At 45.5% G+C, this 20,395-nt stretch overlaps 1 protein-coding gene across 8 annotated transcripts; it reads right to left on the bottom strand.

Annotated features, from left to right (window-relative positions):
• Positions 1-227: 227 nt before the first annotated feature.
• Positions 228-16,672, bottom strand: ITPA (inosine triphosphatase). Of its 8 annotated transcripts, XM_067707645.1 has the most exons (9): positions 16,359-16,510; positions 7,495-7,552; positions 7,342-7,406; positions 6,635-6,708; positions 5,650-5,681; positions 4,978-5,093; positions 2,544-2,646; positions 1,884-1,960; positions 563-703 (listed from the first exon to the last, which is right to left on the bottom strand). In XM_067707645.1, exons 1-8 carry the CDS (start codon positions 16,422-16,424, stop codon positions 1,899-1,901), a joined length of 576 nt encoding a protein of 191 aa, XP_067563746.1. In that variant the 5' UTR covers positions 16,425-16,510; the 3' UTR covers positions 563-703; positions 1,884-1,898. The 8 variants fall into 8 exon arrangements, with proteins under 8 accessions (XP_067563745.1, XP_067563744.1, XP_067563747.1 ...); XM_067707644.1 differs by lacking the exon at positions 2,544-2,646 and having other exon boundaries at positions 228-703; XM_067707643.1 differs by lacking the exon at positions 2,544-2,646 and having other exon boundaries at positions 228-703; positions 1,884-2,010.
• Between the last annotated feature and the right edge of the window lie 3,723 nt (positions 16,673-20,395).

Consider the following 20,395-nt stretch of genomic DNA (forward strand, 5'->3'; position numbering starts at 1 on the left):
CTGGGTGGGCGGGCAGCAGGGATGTGGCATGTAAAAGTTCAGCCCATGATCAGAGACTTCAAGGACAAAAAGAAAGATATAATACTCCAGCTAGCAAGGGCACACAGCCTCGACACAGCACTGCCCTCCTCCAGCCACCCCCCTACACCCGTTTTGCCCCCCCGACCTGAGAGGTTTCCTGCTCGTGCCAAAGGGGACTCAGGAGACAGACACCTGTCTGGGGCAGGTTTCAGAGCAAATATACCCAGTTTATTTTGGAAGCAAGTACCCTCCGGAATTTTTATTTGCTGCATTTAAAAAACATCTAAGGCTGTTTGTGTGGTTCTTCCCCAAACCCTCAACCCTGCCAAGGCCAGTTTTAACACCCAAGGTCCTTTCCGGATTCCAGGCCTGGAGGCTGTAGGAGACCACTGAATCCCTGAGGACAAGAGGATGGTGTCCTCTGGCCAAAGTTTCTCCAAGCAGAGCCAGCTGCTCCTGACGGCTGGTAACACCCCCAGGAAGTGGTAACCCTGAAGGTGGTACTTGGATGGGTGCCTGCCTGATAGAGGCGGTTTCAGGCTAGCCCTCCCCGGATCCTCAGCCAGAGTGGTCATCACCAGCTCCAAGTGGAGTCAGGTTGCCAAAGTATTCTTGCAACTCAAGCAGGGCCTGGAAGCGATGGGAGATGGTGTTCTTCTCAGCCTTGGGCATCTCTGCATACCTAAGGGGCAACAGTAGCAGCTCAGAGAAGAGGGGGCCCAGATTCAGGGAGGGTGTGTACACCTCACCTCATCCTGGAGCCCAAAGCTCAAAAAGTCCCTAGGAAAGGGTAGTGGGGCTACCAGCTCCTGGCAACCAGAGTTAATTTTTAAAAAATCAGTCTTAAATTCCCCTGTAGGTAGAAACCCATATTAATGAGTGTGAAAGGATCTTAAACTGGTTCTAGTGTGTCCAAAAGTCATCAAAGGGAAGCTGGGGACAGGGGGATGAGCTGCATGCTTTATCAGCTTTGTCATCTGTTGACGGGAAGCAGTGGGGCCTGACAGAGCAAACACAGCAATCTCCTCCAATGCACTGTGGGGCAGGCAGGTGAGGGCAGGGGGCAGCAGATGAGCCTTGAACAGCCAGCCAGTGGCCTGCCATCCATGGCAGGACTCCAGTGAGGTGAGAATCCCTACTCCAGTTGTCACTTTCACATCTATGCTGTCAAATATGGTGGCTACCAGCCACTGTGGCCATTTAAACCAATTACAACTGAATAAAAATAAATTCTGTTCCTCAGTTGCTCTAACCACATTTCAGATGCTCCGCAGCCACACATGGCTAATGGCTACCGGATTGCACAGTGCAGATATAGAGCCTTTGTGTCACCAAAGTGCTGCTTCATGTTGTCCTCAGCCCTGCCTGGCTGTTGTGAGGCCTCAGGCCACACTCCCTAAGGGCCCCCCTCCAGCTTGACAAACCCGATTCCAATAATGGCCAACATGTCCCGTGTAAATAAGCGGGGGCTAGCATGAAATACTGAGAACACCTGGCACTGTGGGGGTGTAACGTGGTGGCCAAGTGCTAACATTTTTCCAGACTAAATGGGGGTCAGATAATCATCCAACAAAGCTGACAAGCCCAGGTCAGAGCGGGGAAGCCACTGAAGCTACAAAGCTGCTCTGCGCTGAGCTGAGCCCGAGAGCCCAGGACTTCAGCTATGCCCAGCTGCCTCCCAGCTGTGGACCAGGCCACCCAGATTCCTTGCATCCACCCCAGCAGAGCTGCCTTCAGCCGGAACGGCACCTCAGAGCCTGCCCCGCCTGTATCCGCGTGCCTGCACCTGGGCAGGGCACTGACCCAACCCAGACCACGGCCATCCCCACCCCACACCCCTGAAAGAAACTGGGGCTCCTTACGTCTGCTCATATCCATCAGGCTGAAAGCAGGGGTCCCAGCCAAAATCCCGGCAGCCACGGGGCACCACAATCTGGCCCTGCCAGAGGAAAGGGGGACAGGTGTGCCACTGGGTGTGGAGGAGATGCACTGTGAGGAGGGCAGTAGCCAGATTGAGTTTGGTTTATGAATTTGATTAAACCCTATTTACTCAAAATATATTATTTCAAGGGGTCCATGGTGCCGGCAAATGTTTGCTGAACACAGATAAAATGCAGAGCAGGACGGCTCGCTCCCCACAGACAGGGAGGAACCACATGCTTGATTAGCCCACAGATACCCCTGGGACCAGCCTCCCTCTCTGAAGCTTTGACAAACTGTGACCTCACTGAAGAAGAGAAGCAACTTTTAAAGACTGACAGAAAACATTTTCTCCTAATAGGAAGTTTGAGGGCCCTGAACCTTGCAGCCAAGCCCTGTGCCTGCTACTATTACTGCATTTCTCAAAATACAAGGGAGGCTCTAACAAATGAAACAACAAAATAGAAATTACTTTGCACAATGTTCAACACAAAAATGAGCTCAGTAAATACTGGCTGTAATAGGCAAATTCCAAAAGGAAAATGTGACAAAGATAACCAGTGTCAGGCTTCCCTGGTGGCACAGTGGTTGAGTCCGCCTACCGATGCAGGGGACATGGGTTCGTGCCCTGGTCCGGGAAGATCCCACATGCCGTGGAGTGACTGGGCCCGTGAGCCATGGCCACTGAGCCTGCGCGTCCAGAGCCTGTGCTCCGCAAAAAAAAAAAACAAAAAAAAAAAACTTATAAAATACAAGGGAGGTAGTAGAGGATGGGGATTAGCCATATAAATTCCAAGTCATTCAGACCAAAGGTAAATTCTGCTTCTGCTAATGGGGAGCTGTGTGACTGAGGCCAGTTACTGAACCACTCTGAACTTCACCCATGCAACAACTGTTTTTTGAACACCTCAGCGAAGCAGGCACCAGGAAAACAGAAAATCGTAGCCTTGCCTTCACAGAATGGAACTCTTAAGCAAAACAAGCATTACATCAGTAAACACATTAATGATTACCAAATGCAAAGTGTCTTAGAGGCAACACACTGGGAGCTGGGCTCAAGAATAACAAGATGGGGAGCTCAGGGAAGGCCTCAGTGAGGAGGGGACACTTTGGCCACATAAAGGACTAGGGCAAGAACATTCTAGGTGGAGGACACAGCTGTGCTGAGGTCCAGAGATGGAAAAGGCTTATCATACGCACTGCTGAAAGGACAATGTGGCTAGGGTTTTTTCGAAAGCACAGGGGAGAACAGAACAAGGAGAAACAAGGCTACCTCAGTTAAAGTCAGGGCTGGCAGCAACAAAGTACAAACAGCAGCCCAAGCTGGGGAGACAATAGGGAATGGTCGGATGAAAGTGATCAGGCCCCATCAGCAGCATAGCTGCTAGTCAGTCATGGCGCAGGAAGTTGGGCCTGTGGTTGTTCATACTTTTGATTTTTGAGAGAACATTTCTGTGAAAGTAGCAGACCACTAAAACTAACTGTTAAAAATGTAACCAGGCAATATGATCCAGCAATCCCATTTCTGGATATATACCCAAAAGAATGAAAACAGGATCTTGAAGAGATATTTGCACACCCACGTTCATAGCAGCATTATGAACAAGCCAAAAAGTGGAAGCCACGCAAGTGTTCATCAATGAATACAGGCAGACCTTGGAGATATTGTGGGTTCAGTTCCAGACCACTGCAATTAAGCAATTATCGCAATAAAGCAAGTCACATGAATTTTTTGGTTTCCTACTGCATATAAAAGTTATGTTTACACTATATTGTAATCTATTAAGTGTGCAATAGCATTATGTCTAAAAAATAGTGTACATACCTTAATTTAAAAATACTTAATTGCTAAAAATGCTAACCATCATCTGACAATGCAGGGTTGCCACAAACTTTCAATTTGTAAAAACATAATATCTGTGAAGCTCAATAAAACGAGGTATGCTTGTAAACGGATAAAGGAAAAAGTGGTATATATAGACAATGGAATATTATTCAGTCTTAAAAAAGGAGATCCTATCACATGCTACAACATGGATGAAACTTGAAGACATTATGCTAAGTGAGATAAGCCAGTCACAAAAAAACAAACACTGCAGGATTCCACTTATATGATGTATCTGAGGTAGCCGAACTCTTAGCAACACAAAGTAGAATGGTGGTTGCCAGGTGCTGGAGAGAGGAGGGGAAGATGGAGTCATTATTCAATGGACATAGTTTCAATTCTGCAAGATGAGAAAGTTCTAGAGATCTGGTGCACAACAGTGTACACTATTGTATTGTACACTTAAAAATGAAGATGGTAATTTCTGTTACCTGTTTTTTCACCACAAAAATTAAAAATCTAATTAGGGAGTGTAAAGTAAAACATCTGTGGACAGTCCCTGGTAGAGCCACTGGCATAGGGCTATGTGAGCTATGGTGGGACTCTGGATTCTATCCTGAGCAGAAAGGACAAAGCAGAGAAATGATGTGCCTGAAGGTACACTCCTGCCACGGGGAGGGGATGGATGGGCTGGGGTGGGGGTGGGGTGGGGGAAGCAGGCCAGCCCAGAGGGTGGTCTGGACCCTGTGAGAAGCAGCTGAACCTACGGTCTGATAGGTAAGCATGGGGGCACTGAAGGGCAGTTTTGAAAGGAATGAGTTGGGGGGAGAAGGAAGATTCTATATGAACATAAAAAGTTGGAAAGGCTGTGAGATGTTCAAGGGAAGCTGTTGCCTCAGCAGTGGGATGAGGAGATTCAAGCTTGGAGAAGTCTGGGCTACAGATGTAGCTCTAGGAGTTGTCACCTTCAGTTTCCACATCTGCTTCTCAGGACAGCATACACTGCAGAGCTCTGGGTATACCAGGCCCCAACAGCTGTAAGCCACTGTGCGTTTCCAAACACCTGACTCTGGGGTCAAATAAGTTTCGGGATTGACAGCACTTCTAGCTGTGGTACCCAGGGGCGCGCCCTCCCCACTACAGTCCTGCAGCATCATCGCGAGTCACAGCGCCCTCTGGCGGCACTCTGGGGAACGAGCATGGGTACGCACCGAGGTCCGGCCCCTGAAGAGGCGCACAGGCTCGCTGGGGTCCCCAGTGCTGAGCGCGAACGTGCAGAGTGCATAGGCCGACTTGTCTTGGAACCCAGCCAGGAGCTGGTGGAGACCTGCGGGCACTTGCAGTGAGGGCTCAGCGCACTCTACGCTGCCCGGCCCCAGCCCCCTCTCCGCACTCAATGGGCCCAGGTGGCGAAGGGGAGTTATACATATCACCAAATAGGCCCTGCGCTGATAACCCAGGAAGTTGGGTGATGGGGATGTGGGGTTCCTTATTCTACTACTGTGGGCTTCAGGGTATGCGCTGCTGGGACCAGGGGGAGCAGCAGGGTGTCCCTCTCCCCGCCCCCCACTGAGGCAAGGACAGCAAGAAGTGGGGCCAGTCCCTCTGAGCCAGAATCAACTAGAGCCCCTTTGTCCCTCAAACACAAAGCTCTCACCACCCACCCCCACCCCATCCACTCCTCCCAAATCTCAGTGCTCCCTGGCACCGGGTGTATAGGGAGAGTGTGAGCTGTAGATTATAGATGGGGAAACTGAGGTGAATGGAGACTCCGTGAAGGGGATGGAACCCGAGATTCCTGATTACTAGTTGGAGCTCCTCTCGTAGAACCCACAGATTCTTAATTTCAAACAGGTCTAAAGAAAGAGACATGGGGATAATACCTTCAGGCTTTAACTTCTCCAGAAACCACTTTCTGCAAGAGAAATAAAGGTGAGTCAGACACCACAATCAGATGGATGTTCTTACCACCTTGTTTCTGGGCTGCATCCCCCAGGGATTAGAGCCCTGGGAGAGCAAAGAATGTCTCAACTCAAAATGAAGAGAAATAATCCAATAGGAAAAAGGAAATGGAGACAAAGAGGCAATACACAAAAGAACTGATAAACCAGTGAAGCCCTCAATCTCACTGGTAATTAGGGAAATGCAAATTAAAATTGCATGTGGTAACATTTCCCACTCCTGCCATTACAAAATACTAAAAAGTCATAAAACAGTGCTGGTAAGAATATGGAGCAATGTACACTATAAGTGTGTAGGGGTGCTACTGCCTTGGCAAACAAATTAGCAATCCAAAAGTTAAAGATACAGTTAACCCTTGAACAACATGAATTTGAACTGCATATGTTCACTTATACATGGATATTTTTCAGTAGTAAATACTACAGTAATATACAGTTGAATTCACTGATATGGAAGGCCAACTGTAAGTTAAACGCAGGTTAACCCCCCCCCAAGTTGTTCAAGGGTCAACTGTATACATACCCAAGACCTAACAAATTGGGGTATTTGTACCCTAGAGATACACAAAGACCTTCTGAGGGGGTCCAGGGTACTGGATAGCTTTAAGGAAATCCATCTGCAGATCTCAACTTCCTTATTTCCTCTTTCCTGAAACTGATCTGCCCACAAATGTACCTCTCCAATGGGTGAGTTCCCCTTGCCCATCTCAACTTACACAATCACATTCTCACACTTTACAAAAGAAAGGTATGCCTCTTCCCCATCCCTAATCCTCCCTCAAGACAATCTGACATACTGGTGTTGATGCCAAGACAGTGAATGACCCGCAGTATCAAGTAACAAATCATTTCAAAGTTCAAGTGGTTTTGTGGCCAGGGCCCTGCAAAAGGGTGGGGGAGCACTCACATGTAGGGGCCAGGGAGGCCCCCAAGGGCGTTGAAGCACAGACAGGTGTCCTCCACCAGTACAGGGCCCTGCACCTGCAGCACAAGAACATGCAGCCCTGAGACCCGCGTCCAGCAGCAGGCCCCACCTCCACCCTGAATTCCCCTGCCATCCAAGCCAGGGCCACACTCACAGCTAGCTGGGATGTGCAACAGCAGCAGCAGATAGAGGTCCATCTGCTCTGGGTAACAGCTGTTGACTAATGTCTTATCTTCATAAGACTAATGTCTTATCTTCAAGGTAGGGACATCAAAGCCTTGGCAGGTTGTAAAGTTTGCTCCAGGTACAGTGACAGGAGAGCTGGGATTCATACTCAAGCAGCCTGACTGTTTACAAAGCACTCTTTTTCAGTTCCACAGAGGTGTGTGAGTGCAGGGTGGATGTATGTGGGGAGAATGTAGGGGTGGAATGTATGTACCTGAGAACTGGGAAGAGTGAATTATGTGTGTGTGTGGTCATCTAGGGGGATACTATGCAGTCAAGGTTGAGAAAGGAAGGCAGTATTCCAGAGCCAATATTAACTGACTCCAGCCTAGCTAAGCCTGGAAACGTCCTTCAAGTCATTATAAAGTGTGCCCACCATATTCTCTACCCATCCCCAGCAGGCACAGACCCCAGGAGCCACCAGGACAAGAGGCGCAAGTACAGGACATGTGTGGAGCAAGCACCTGGCGAGCTGCCTCCTGACACTTCCGAATGGAAATCTCATCAGGCTCTCCTTGGTACTCTGGCACTTATCAGAGAAACAGACACACAGTCAGGTCACAGAGAGAGAGAGAAATTGAATCATCTTTTAAAAATAGAACTAATCAGAGACATACGGTCAATCTTCTGTGCCACCAAAGTGCATGGAAACTTATCTCCTAGAATCTGAATGACCTGTTCCAAAACGAAAGAACATTTATCACCATTTGTTTAACTATTCCCCATTACTACACAAGCTGTCACCCATCTTTCTCGTCAGGTAACTCTCCTGTCAGTCCCCTAAAGCTCACCAAGTCAGGCCCATGAGCCTCACCCCAGCCTTCAGGGTCCCACCCCAGCAGGTCAGCTCCCCCATCTCCTCACTCTCCAATCCCTCCCTCCTACTTCAGGTCTCTGTTTATGCTAACCACCTACCTAGAACACCCTCTTCCCTTCTCAGTGCTCCCAAAACCTATCCTTTGGGCCAAGAATTTTCTATCAGGGGTTACCCAGAATTCAGGAGATCTGTGAACTTGGATTAGGAAAAACAAAACAAAACAAAACACTTTATTTTCACTAACCCCTACCTGAAATTTAGCATCCCTTTCAATAGTGAATATAGAAAACAAACACAAATAGCATTAGCATCTCCTGTGATATTTAAACCTATTAAAATCGCAGATGTTGTCATATCCCATTACAGTTGTAGCAGATATCTCAAAATATCATTTACAAGGGGCAGAGTCAAGATGGCAGCGTGGGAAGACACAGAGTTTGTGTCTCCCTACAACTAGGGCGCCTGCCAGATGGTGGTGGGGGACCTTGACGCCCAAGGAGACGGGAAGAACCCCCAAGTGAACGGCTCCTGCGATGGGAGCTCTGAGTCTGAACCACTGGACTAATAAGAGAACCTCAGACCCCAGGAAATATTCATTGGAGTGAGGTCTCCCGGAGTTCCTCATCTCAGCACCAAGACCCAGCTCTACCCAACAGCCTACAAACTCCAGTGTTGGAAGCCTCAGGCCAAACAACCAGTTCCTGTTTACAGGAACACAATCCCACCCATCAGAAAAAATGAGAGGGTAATAAAGTATGTCACAGATGAAGAAGCATGGTAAAAACCTATAAAACCAAATAAATGAAGAGGAAATAGGCAAGCTACCTAAAAAGAATTCAGAGTAATGGTAGTAAAGATGATCCAGAATCTCAGAAGTAGAATGGAGGCACAGACTAAGAAAATACAAGAAATGTTTAACAAAGTTCTAGAAGAATTGAAGGACAAACAGAGATGAAAACACAGTAACTGAAATGAAAAATACACTAGAAGGAATCAATAATAGGATAACTGAGGCAGAAGAACAAATATAAGTGAGCTGGAAGACAGACTGCTGGAAATAACTGCCAAGGAGCAGAATAAAGAAAAAAGAATGAAAAGAATCGAAGACAATCTCAGAGACCTCTGGGACAATACTAAACACACCAACATTCGAATTATAGGGGTCCCAAATAAGAAGAGAAAAAGAAAGGGTCTGAGAAAATATTTGAAGAGATCATAGCAGAAAACTTCCCTAACATGGGAAAGGAAATAGCCACCCAAGTCCAGGAAGCTCAGAGTCCCATACAGGATAAATCTTAAGAGAAACACACCAAGACACATATTAATCAAACTAACAAAAATTGAGTTCAAAGAAAAAATACTAAAGGCAGCAAGGGAAAAGCAAAAGATAACATACAAAGGAATCCCCATAACATTATCAACTGATTTTTCAGCAGAAACTCTGCAGGCCAGAAGGGAGTGGCAGGATATACTTAAAATGATGAAAGAGAAAAAACTACAACCAAGATTACTCTACCCAGCAAGGATCTCATTCAGAGTCAAGAGAGAAATCAAAAGCTTTTCAGACAAGCAAAAGGTAAGAGAATTCAGCACCACCAAACCACCTTTACAACAAATGCTAAAAAAACTTCTCTAGGCAGGAAACACAAGAGAAGAAAAAGACCCACAAAAACGAACCCAAAACAATTAAGAAAATGGTAATAGGTACATACAATCGATAACAACCTTGAATGTAAATGGATTAAATGCTCCAACCAAAAGACACAGACTGGCTGAATGGATACAAAAACAAGACCCGTATATATGCTGTCTACAAGAGACCCACTTCAGACCTAGGAACACATACAGACTAAAAGTGAAGGGATGGAAAAATATATTCCATGCAAATGGAAATCAAAAGAATGTTGGAGTAGCAATACTCGTATCAGATAAAATAGACTTTAGGGCTTCCCTGGTGGTGCAGCGGTTAAGAATCTGCCTGCCAATGCAGGGGACACAGGTTCAATCCCTCCAGGAAGATCCCACATGCTGTGCAGCGACTAAGCCCATGCACCACAACTACTGAGCCTGCTCTCTAGAGCCTGTGAGCCACAACTACTGAGCCCGTGTGCCACAACTACTGAAGCCTGCATGCCTAGAGCCTGTGTTATGCAACAAGAGAAGCCACCTCAATGAGAAGACTGCACACCGCAATGAAGAGTAACCCCTGCTTGCCACAACTAGAGAAAGCCCATGCACAGCAACAAAGACCCAACACAGCCAAAAATAAAATAAATAAATTTATTTTAAAAAATAGACTTTAAAATAAAGACTGTTACAAGAGATAAGGAAGGACAGTACATAATGATCAAGGGATCAATCCAAGAAGAAGATATAACAATTATAATCGCTTATGCACCCAACATAGGAGCACCTCAATACATAAGGCAAATGCTAACAACCATGAAAGCAGAAATCAACAGTAACACTATAATAGTAGGGGACTTTAACACCTCACTTACCCCAATGGACAGATCATCCAAACAGAAAATAAATAAGCAAACACAAGCTTTAGATGACACAATAGACCAGACAGATTTAACTGATATTTATAGAACATTCCACCCGAAAGTGGCACAGTACACTTCCTTCTCAAGTGCACACGGAACATTCTCCAAGACAGATCACATCTTGGCTCACAAATCAAGCCTTGGAAAATTTAAGAAAATTGAAATCGTATCAAGCATCTTTTCTGACCACACTGCTATGTGTAAATCAATTACAGGAAAAAAACTGTAAAAAACACAAATACATGGAGGCTAAACAGTGCACTACTAAGTAACCAAGAGATCACTAGAGAAATCAAAGAAATAAAAGAATACATAGATACAAATGACAACAAAAACACAATGATTCAAAACCTATGGGATGCAGCAAAAGCAGTTCTAAGAGGGAAGTTTATAGCAATTCAATCGCACCTCAAGAAACAAGAAAAATCTCAAATAAACAATCTAACCCTACACCTAAAGCAACTAGAGAAAGAAGAACAACGAAAACCCAAAGTCAGTAGAAGGAAAGAAATCATAAAGATCAGAGCAGAAATAAATGAAACAAATGAAAACAACAGCAAAAATCAATAAAACTAAAAGTTGGTTCTTTGAGAAGATAAACAAAATTGATAAACCCTTACCCAGACTCATCAAGAAAAAAAGGGTGCAAATCAATAAAATTAGAAATGAAAAAGGAGAAATCACAACTGACACTGCAGAAATACAAAGGATTATAAGAGACTACTACAGACAACTATATGCCAATAAAATGGACAACCATGAGGAAATGGACAAATTCTTGGAAACGTACAATTTTCCAAGACTGAGCCAGGAAGAATTAGAAAATATAAACAGACCTATCACAAGTAATGAAATTGAAACTGTAATTAAGAATCTTCCAACAGGACTACCCTGGTGGCGTAGTGGTTAAAAATCTGCCTGCCAATGCAGGGGACACAGGTTTGATCCCTGGTCCGAGAAGACCCCATATGCCATGGAGCAACTAACCCCATGTGCCGCACCTACTGAGCCTATGCTCTAGAGCCCACGAGCCACAACTACTGAGCCCATGTGCCACAACTACTGAAGTCCGCCTGCCAAGAGCCCATGCTCCACAACAAGGGAAACCACCACAGTGAGAAGCCTGTGCACCATAACGAAGAGTAGCCCCGGCTTGCCGCAACTAGAGAAAGCCCACGCGCAGCCACGAAGACCCAGCGCAGCCAAACGTAAATAAGTAAAAATAAATAAATTTATATATAGGGCTTCCCTGGTGGCGCAGTGGTTGAGAGTCCGCCTGCCGATGCAGGGGACACGGGTTCGTGCCCCGGTCCGGGAAGATCCCACATGCTGCGAAGTGGCTGGGCCCGTGAGCCATGGCTGCTGAGCCTGCGCGTCCGGAGCCTGTGCTCCGCAACGGGAGAGGCCACAACAGTGAGAGGCCCACGTAACGCAAAAAAAAAAAAAAAAAAAAAAAAAAATTTATATATAAAAAAAATCTTCCAACAAACAAAAGTCCAGGACCAGATGGCTTCACAGGTGAATTCTATCAAACATTTAGAGAAGAGCTAACACCGATCCTTCTCAAACTCGTCCAAAAAACTGCAGAGAGAGGAACGCTCCCAAATTCGTTCTATGAAGCCACCATCACCCTGATACCAAAACCAGAATAAGGTATCACAAAAAAAGAAAATTATAGTCCAATATCACTGATGAACATAGATGCAAAACTCCTGAACAAAATACTAGCAAACAGAATCCAACAACATATTAAAAGGATCATACATCAGATGCAAGGATTCTTCAATATACGCAAATCAATCAATGTGATACACCATGTTAACAAATTAAGGAATAAAAACCATGTGATCATCTCAATAGATGCAGAAAAAGGTTTTGAAAAAATTCAACACTCTTTTCCGATAAAAACTCTCCAGAAAATGGGCATAGAGGGAACCTACCTCAACATAATAAAGGTCATATATGACAAACCCACAGCAAACATACTCAATGGTGAAAAACTGAAAGCATTTCCTCTAAGATCAGGAAAAAGACAAGGATGTCCTCTCTCACCACTCTTACTCAACATAGTTTTCGAAGTCCTAGCCATGGCAATCAGAGAAGAAAAAGAAATAAAAGGTATACAAATTGGATAAGTAAAACTGTCACTGTTTGCAGATGACATGATACTATACATAGAAAATCCTAAAGATGCCACCAGAAAACTACTAGAACTAATCAACGAATTTGGTAAGGTTGCAGGATACAAAGTTAATGCACAGAAATCTCTGGCATTCCTATACACTAACAACGAAAAATCAGAAAGAGAAATTAAGGAAACAATCCCATTTACCATTGCAACAAAAAGAATAAAATATCTAGGAATAAACCTATCTAAGGAGGTGAAAGACTTATACTTGGAAAACTATAAAACACTGATGAAAGAAATCAAAGATGTCATAAACAGTTGGAGAAATATACCATATTCTTGGATTGGAAGAATCAATATTATGAAAATGACTATACTACCCAAAGCAATCTACAGATTCAATGCAATCCCTATCAAACTACCAATGGCATTCTTCACAGAATTAGAACAAAAAATTTTACAATTTGTATGGAAACACAAAAGATCCTGAATAGCCAAAGCAATACTGAGAAAGAAAAAAGGAGCTGGAGGAATCAGGCTCCCTGATTTCAAACTATACTATAAAGCTACAGTAATCAAGACATTATGGTACTGGCACAAAAACAGAAATATAGATCAAGGTACAGGATAGAAAGCCCAGAGATAAACCCATGCACATATGGTCACCTAATTTACGACAAAGGAGGCAAGAACATACAATGTAGAAAAGACAGCCTCTTCAGTAAGTGGTGCTGGGAAAACTGGACAGCTACATGTAAAAGAATGAAATTAGAACACCACCTAACACCACACACAAAAATAAACTCCAAAAAATAAAAAAATAAAAATAAACTCCAAATGTATTAAAGACCTAAATGTAAAACCAGACACTATAAAACTCTTAGAGGAAACCATAGGAAAAACACTCTGACATAAACGACAGCAAGATGTTTTTTGACCCACCTTCTAGAGTAATGAAAATAAAAACAAAAATAAACAAATGGGACCTAGTTAAACTTAAAAGCTTTGCACAGCAAAGCAAACCATAAACAAGACGAAAAGACAATGGGATAAAATATTTGCAAATGAAACAACGAGCAAAGAATTAATCTCCAAAATATACAAACAGCTCATGGAGCTCAATATCAAAAAAAGAAACAACCCGGGCTTCCCTGGTGGCGCAGTGGTTAAGAATCCGCCTGCCAATGCAGAGGACACAGGTTTGAGCCCTGGTCTGGGAAGATCCCACATGCCGCGGAGCAACTAAGCCTGTGCGCCACAACTACCGAGCTACTGAGCCTGCGCTCTAGAGCCTGCAAGCCACAACTACTGACCCCCTGTGCCACGGCTACTGAAGCCCGCGCACCTAGAGCCCAAGCTCCACAACAAGACAAGCCACCGCAATGAGAAGCCTGCGCGCCGCAACAAAGAGTAGCCCCTGCTCACCACAATCAGAGAAAAGCCCGCGCACAGCAACGAAGACCCAACGCAGCCAAAAACAAAAATAAATTAAAATAAAATAAAATACATTAAAAAAAAGAAACAACCCAATTAAAAAATGGGCAGAAGACCTAAATAGACATTTCACCAAAGAAGACATACAGATGGCCAAGAGGCACATGAAAAGATGCTCAACATCACTATTAGAGACATGCAAATCAAAACCACAATGAGGTATCACCTCACACTGGTCAGAATGGCCATTATCAAAAAATCTAGAAACAATAAATGCTGGAGAGGGTGTGGTAAAAAGGGAACCCTCCTGCACTGTTGGTGGGAATGTAAATTGATACAACCACTATGGAGAGCAGTATGGAGGTGCCGTAAAAACTAAAAATAGAACTACCACATGACCCAGCAAACCCCACTACTCGGCATATACCCTGAGAAAACCATAATTCAAAAAGAGACATGCACCACAATATTCATTGCAGCACTATTTACAATAGGCAGGACATGGAAGCAAACTAAATGTCCACTGACAGACGAATGGATAAAGAAGATGTGGCACATATATACAATGGAATATTACTCAGCCATAAAAAGAAACGAAATAGAGTTTTTTGTAGTGAGGTGGATGGACCTAGAGTCTGTCATACAGAGTGAAGTAAAGAAAAAAAGTAAAGAAAGAGAAAAACAAATACCATATGCTAACGCATATATATGGAATCTAAAAAAAAAATGGTACCGATGAACCTAGTGGCAGGGCAGGAATAAAGACGCAGACATACAGAATGGACTTGAGGACACGGCAGCGGGGGAGGGGGAAGCTGGGGCGAAGTGACAGAAGCATCGACATATACACACTACCAAATGTAAAATAGCTAGTGGGAAGCAGGGGCATAGCACAGGGAAATCAGCTCGGTATGCATTAATAAAGCATATGTAACTGGATCACAAATATTTATAATATTTTGAGAATTGTAAATCAATAGAATTGATTTCCTTTGTAATCCTATGTATTTTATTTTGTACATTTAAAAATATTTTCCTGAGAAAGGGTCTAGAGGCTTCATCACTCTGCCAATGGGGTACCATGAGATGAAGAGTTAAAACTCCCTATTTTAGGCCAACTTCAAGTCCATTTTCTCCAGTGAGCCTCCTCTGGCCACTCCAGCATCTTCTTTTTTTTTCTCCTTTTTTGGGGGGGGCCGTGCCACATGGCTTACAGGATCTTAGTTTCCCGACCAGGGATTGAACCCGGGCCCCGGCAGTGAAAGCTCGAATCCTAACCACTGGACTTCCAGGGAATTCCCTCCCTCTTCTTTAAATGTGGGAGGGCCACATTCTCAACCAGAAGTAGAGATGGCCTTGGGAGCCGGCACCCACCATCTTGCATGGGGCTCTGTTCAGTGTGGCACTGCCTGTCTGCTTGTCTGGTCTGGCCTCAAGATCCCAAACCTTTTATCAGCACAGGGCTCTGACTTCTGAGGCCACCCTATAACAGCACGCAAGTGTCATTGGTCCCTATGCTGTAGACAAATGACCCTAATGACTGCACCCCATTGGTCTGCCTCAGACATCTAGTGGGTGTCATCCTTACTCCGCACACATGACCCACCTCCTTGACCATGGCTGACTAAGTAAGGGCAAACCTTTGATCCAAGCAAGGCCAATCAGAGCTGATGTCTGGCAGAAGCCTTACTGCCCCCTCCATCAGAAGGGAAAAATACAGAAAGACCTCAAAAGGAAAAGGGATGAGCATCCAGAAAGAACTAGAAGGACAAATAAACCCCTCGATAGGGACTCCTGAGAAAGACTCCTCAAGCCCTGTGGGACAGCATACCATTGTATTCCCACGATTGTCACCTGGCTGTTTACATGAGCTCCCTGTGTCTCTCTACTATTTGCAGCCAAAGCGGTTCCATCAACCCCCAGAATTCTCAGAGCTGACCACAAAGTCCCTGTAGGCAGGAACTTTGGATCCACTGCCTCCTTCACTCCTCTCCATTGCGCTGTGAAGCAGACCTCCTGCATAATGGCCATTTCACAGATGGCGGAAAGAGGCTGGGAGAGGCTGAGGACCACATTTCTGGACCGTGGTGGGGTGTGGAACTCAGTTTGGATGCCTCTCCCCACACCCTGTCCGGCCCCTGCCAACCCCAGGCCAGCAGCGGGGTCTGGATCCGCTCCAGAGGGGTGTCAGGGTCCCGGTTTGGGACCTAGCTTAAGAGGTGACCTTTGGGACAAGTGTTAAGGACCCCACCACTCCTTCAGCTCCCGATGCCCCTAAGCTCACAACCCCTGTGCCCGGATTTGTCAAGGCCCTCATTCTATCGAGTCCAACCCCGGGTCACCCCCACTCCGCACACGTGCTAGTCCATTCCACGCGGCCCATCCCCTTCCCGATCCAACCCATCCCTCCGGGTCGGACTCTGTTCCCCCTCTGCTCTTCCACCCGCGTGCTTCCCTCCGCCTGGAAGCCACTTCTCCGCCTTCTCCCCAGCCAACCTTGCCACACGCTACCCCCCAACCGCCTCCTGGTCGGCTTCCCACCACTCCCGTCACCTCCTCCAGCTTCTTGGCGTTCCCCGTGACAAACACGATCTTCTTCCCGTACAAGGAGGCCGCCATTGTGAGCCACAAGTACCTGTAAAGTTCACCGGAAGTCCCTCTACTTCCGCCTGGCGGCGGAAGTGGGTGGCCCGTTTTCCGGCCTCGGGTCCCAGGAAGGCCGGCTGTGGATTTTGTTGCGTGCTACGCGGTATGATGGCGGCGGCAGCTGCAGTCTGGGCACCTTAGGAGCGGGAAGGCTGCGCTGGGCGCCCAGAATCCTTGCTCAGATACCCGGGAGCACAGCGCCCTTTTCGTTTGAGCAGCCTGGGGCCCCGGGCGCTAGAAGGGAGGAGAAGGGCTCAGCCCTCCTGCGTCGGATTTTTTGGGGTCTTCCCAACGCTGGAGGTTGTGTAAGCCGAGACCAGTTCCTCCCGCAAAGAGACGCTCTCCTCAAGGTCAGAAGAGACCGTTCCAGCCACCTGCCCCACCCCTGCTTTCGCCCCTCTCTGGAACAGGGACACCGAGGAAGCAAAGAAGCCCAGCGTACCTACCTCGAGGCTGGTGATGAACTGCCTAGGCTCTGGACGATTCGCCTTAACCGCGGGCACTCTAAAGCTGTCTCTGGAAACTGTTTCCTTCTGGACAAGGGCCCCCAAACCTGGGTCTTTATCCTGACCTCACCTTCAGCCTCGCTTCCTTAGCTCCTCCTTGCTTGCCAGCTCTGACTATGATCTTAAACTTGGCATAGCCTAAATCTAGCCCGGTCTTTTCCCCTATCTTTCAGATTTGCGACTTCAGCATTTCGACTCCCTTATTACCTCATCCCTCCAGTCCTTTAAGTCCATCATCCCTTCTCAGCCACATCTTTTCATCCCTAACACAGCAAAGAGTAGAAAGTGCCCCAGCAGACCCACCTGTGCGATAGGCCTTGACCCACTGCTGACACCCACACTGGGCAATTCAGCTGTCTCCCTCCTTCATGGACTCAGCAACCAAAGGTTAACAGTAAGGGCAGATTCAGGGCCAGCTCTACTCCTGGTGAGGCAACTCCTGTCAGAGGAGTGTCATCGGAAGTCTGGAGGACTGTCAATGCCTGTATGAGTTATTTTCGTTAATGTTAAAGACTTCTAATAATCTGGATGATTTTTTTTTTTTAGATCCCAGAATTTGTCCTCGGGGTGGGGGGGTGGAAATCGCATTGCTCAATGACTTTACCATAGCGGGAGTATTGCATAGGCCAGAAGCCCTCACTGTGTCCTAAGGCAGGTCTGAAGTTTCCCATTCTACCATGTGATCCCTTTCTACCATGTGATTTGCAAGGCTCCTTGGAGTTGGCCTGAGAAGTAGTGGGTTACATCAGGAAGTGGTTGCCTTCCCTCTAGGTCATTTGTCTTCCTAATTCATGAAGTCATGGTGAATCTTCAGGGAGGTGGAGGGGCAGAAGAGGTTCCCGTCAGCAAAGCCGACCTCCTGACTGTTGAAAGCTTCAGCTACAGGGTTATTAACCATGGAGTATTGGAAATGAGTATTCACTTTAGATAGACCTCACTCTAAATCTGAAGGTCTTGGGGAATTCCCTGGCTGTCCAGTGATTAGGACTCTGCTTTCACTGCCGAAGACCCGGCTTCAGTCCCTGGTCAGGGAACTAAGATCCCACAAGCCAATAAATAAATAGTAAATAGATAAATAAATCTGAAGGTCTTGGAGCCCAAGAGCTTGGCAGGGTGGGGGGGAGGGGAGGAAGGAGATGTGTGAATACCTAAAATTGTATGCAGAAGTTTCTGTATGTGTGATCTTTAGTTAGGATCCTTGGTTGCAAGTAACACAAATCCTCTTAGGCAACAACAAAACAAAAAAGAAATGTATCGATTGCTTCACTTAACTGGTGAGCCAACGTAAATAGTTTCTTAGTTTCTCTGAGCAGAAAGGAAGGGGACTGCATTATTCATTCATTAAGTAGCCTATGCCAGAATTAAAATGTAAATTTTTTTTAATTATTATTTTTTTAATTTTTGGCTGGGGTTGGGTCTTCATTGCTGCGTGCAGTCTTTCTCTAGTTGCGGCGAACGGGGGCTACTCCAGTGTAGTGCGTGGGCTTCTCATTGCGATGGCTTTTCTTTGTTGTGGAGCATGGGCTCTAGGTGCGTTGGCTTCAGCAGTTGTGGCACATGGGCCCAGTAGTTGTGGCTAGCGGGCTCTAGAGCACAGCTCAGTAGTCGTGGCGCACGGGCTTAGTTGCTCCACAGCATGTGGGATCTTCCCGGACCAGGGCTCGAAGCCATGTCCCCTGAATTGGCAGGCGGATTCTTAACCACTGCGCCACCAGGGAAGTCCCTAAAATGTAAATTTTTTTTTCCTTTAGCAAGGAATATGACAGAAGATCTCTTTGGAATTGCACTTCTGTCATTGTGGAGGAAACCAAGTTAAGCAAAGAAGGACAATTCTTGCCCTCGAAGGAGATTGTCAGGTCCTATCAATTCTGCCTCTGAAATAGTTCTTGAATCAGTCCCCTCCTCACCAGTCCAATGCTACTGTCATGAATCCAGCCCTGTTCTGTTCTTACCTGGACCAGGGCAGCAGCTGTCTCACTGTTGTTCTCCCTGCCATCTTCCACCCCACTCAGTCTGCCCACAAACCTTAAGCAACATGCTTAGGGTCCAGGACCCTGACAATCTGAGAACTCCAAATGAAAGCTGTGAAAGTGATATAATCTGAGGCAGCAAGGAAGTTATATCTATTGACAGTTTCTTGTTTCACCCTTCCAAACAACTTTCTGTGCACATGCAAATTACACACAAAAATGTATCAAGTCTTAATTTTTACTTTTTAACAATATTTTTTATTATGGAAAATTTCAAACTTGCACAAAAATGTCAAACTTACAAAAAAAAAAAAAGCAGTATAATGAGCCCCTATATAACCACTGACCAGCTTTAACGATTATCAACATTTATATGTTTTAAAAGCACTGTCCTGCCCTTTTTGCTTGTTTATAAATTATGAACTATTTCAAAATTACAGAAAATCATAAATGCTCAAGTTCCCACCATTCCAATTTAACATATGTTAAAGTGTTAACATGTGTCCATATTTTTTCAAATCCTCCCCTATACACACATCATGGGTCCTGGGATCTTTATGTCATCATACACACAGAATCTTCATACTACTGTAATAGCAAATTCCTAGTAGTTTAATTGTTCTTTGCTTTTTAAAAAATCTTGAGTTTACATCCTGTCCCTAGGTTTTTTTTACACAACTTTATTGAGGTAGAATTTGTCCCCAGTTTTTTGTTTGTTGGTTTTTTTTTTTTTTTTTTTTTGGCTGCACCACGTGGCATGTGGGATTTTAGTTCCCAGACCAGGGATCGAACCCGCGCCCTCTGCATTGGAAGTGCTGAGTCTTAACTACTGCCAGGGAAGTCCCAGTTTTGTTTTTCTTTTTTAACAGTGTCAAGAATTAAAAGAAAATTTAAATTCCCTGTGAGTATTTAATTTCCTAGTGCTCACTATGGAAAACTGGATCAATAATTCTTGTACAACCCAATAAGTTACTTTAAAATTGCAAGTCTGAGTACAAAAGTATATTACAATTTATTTTTTTTTAAGATTTGGTCTCTACTTTTATTTATTTATTTATTTATTTATTTATTTATTTTTGCGGTACGCGGGCCTCTCACGGTCGTGGCCTCTCCCGCTGTGGAGCGCAGGCTCCGGACGCGCAGGCTCAGCGGCCATGGCTCACGGGCCCAGCCGCTCCGCAGCACGTGGGATCCTCCCGGACCGGGGCACGAACCCATGTCCCCTGCATCGGCAGGCAGGATTCTCAACCACTGCGCCACCAGGGACGCCCTGGTCTCTACTTTTAATGAGATCAGATGTCACAGATATATGCAAAGCTCTGCTGTTAATGCCATCCAACTTCTTCCCTCCCCAAAGGTAACTGCTATTCTGAAGTTGGTATGTATCATTCCCAAGCATCTTTTTTACTTTTTCTGCATATGTGTGCTTCCATAAACACTGTGGTATTATTTAGTGCTTTTAAAACAT

Source organism: Pseudorca crassidens, chromosome 15 (genome assembly GCF_039906515.1).
Source record: "Pseudorca crassidens isolate mPseCra1 chromosome 15, mPseCra1.hap1, whole genome shotgun sequence".
Taxonomy (NCBI): Eukaryota; Metazoa; Chordata; class Mammalia; order Artiodactyla; family Delphinidae; genus Pseudorca; species Pseudorca crassidens.

What these genes read in the sequence shown, in the direction of transcription:
- ITPA (XM_067707643.1), bottom strand. Translation starts at nt 16,424, where the DNA reads ATGGCGGCCTCCTTGTACGGGAAGAAGATCGTGTTTGTCACGGGGAAC. An exon ending in ACGCCAAGAAGCTGGAGGAG is followed by an intron (nt 7,553 to 16,358) that starts GTGACGGGAGTG and finishes GTTTTGGAACAG; the next exon opens with GTCATTCAGATTCTAGGAGA. An exon ending in GGTGGCACAGAAGATTGACC is followed by an intron (nt 7,407 to 7,494) that starts GTATGTCTCTGA and finishes TTCTCTGATAAG; the next exon opens with TGCCAGAGTACCAAGGAGAG.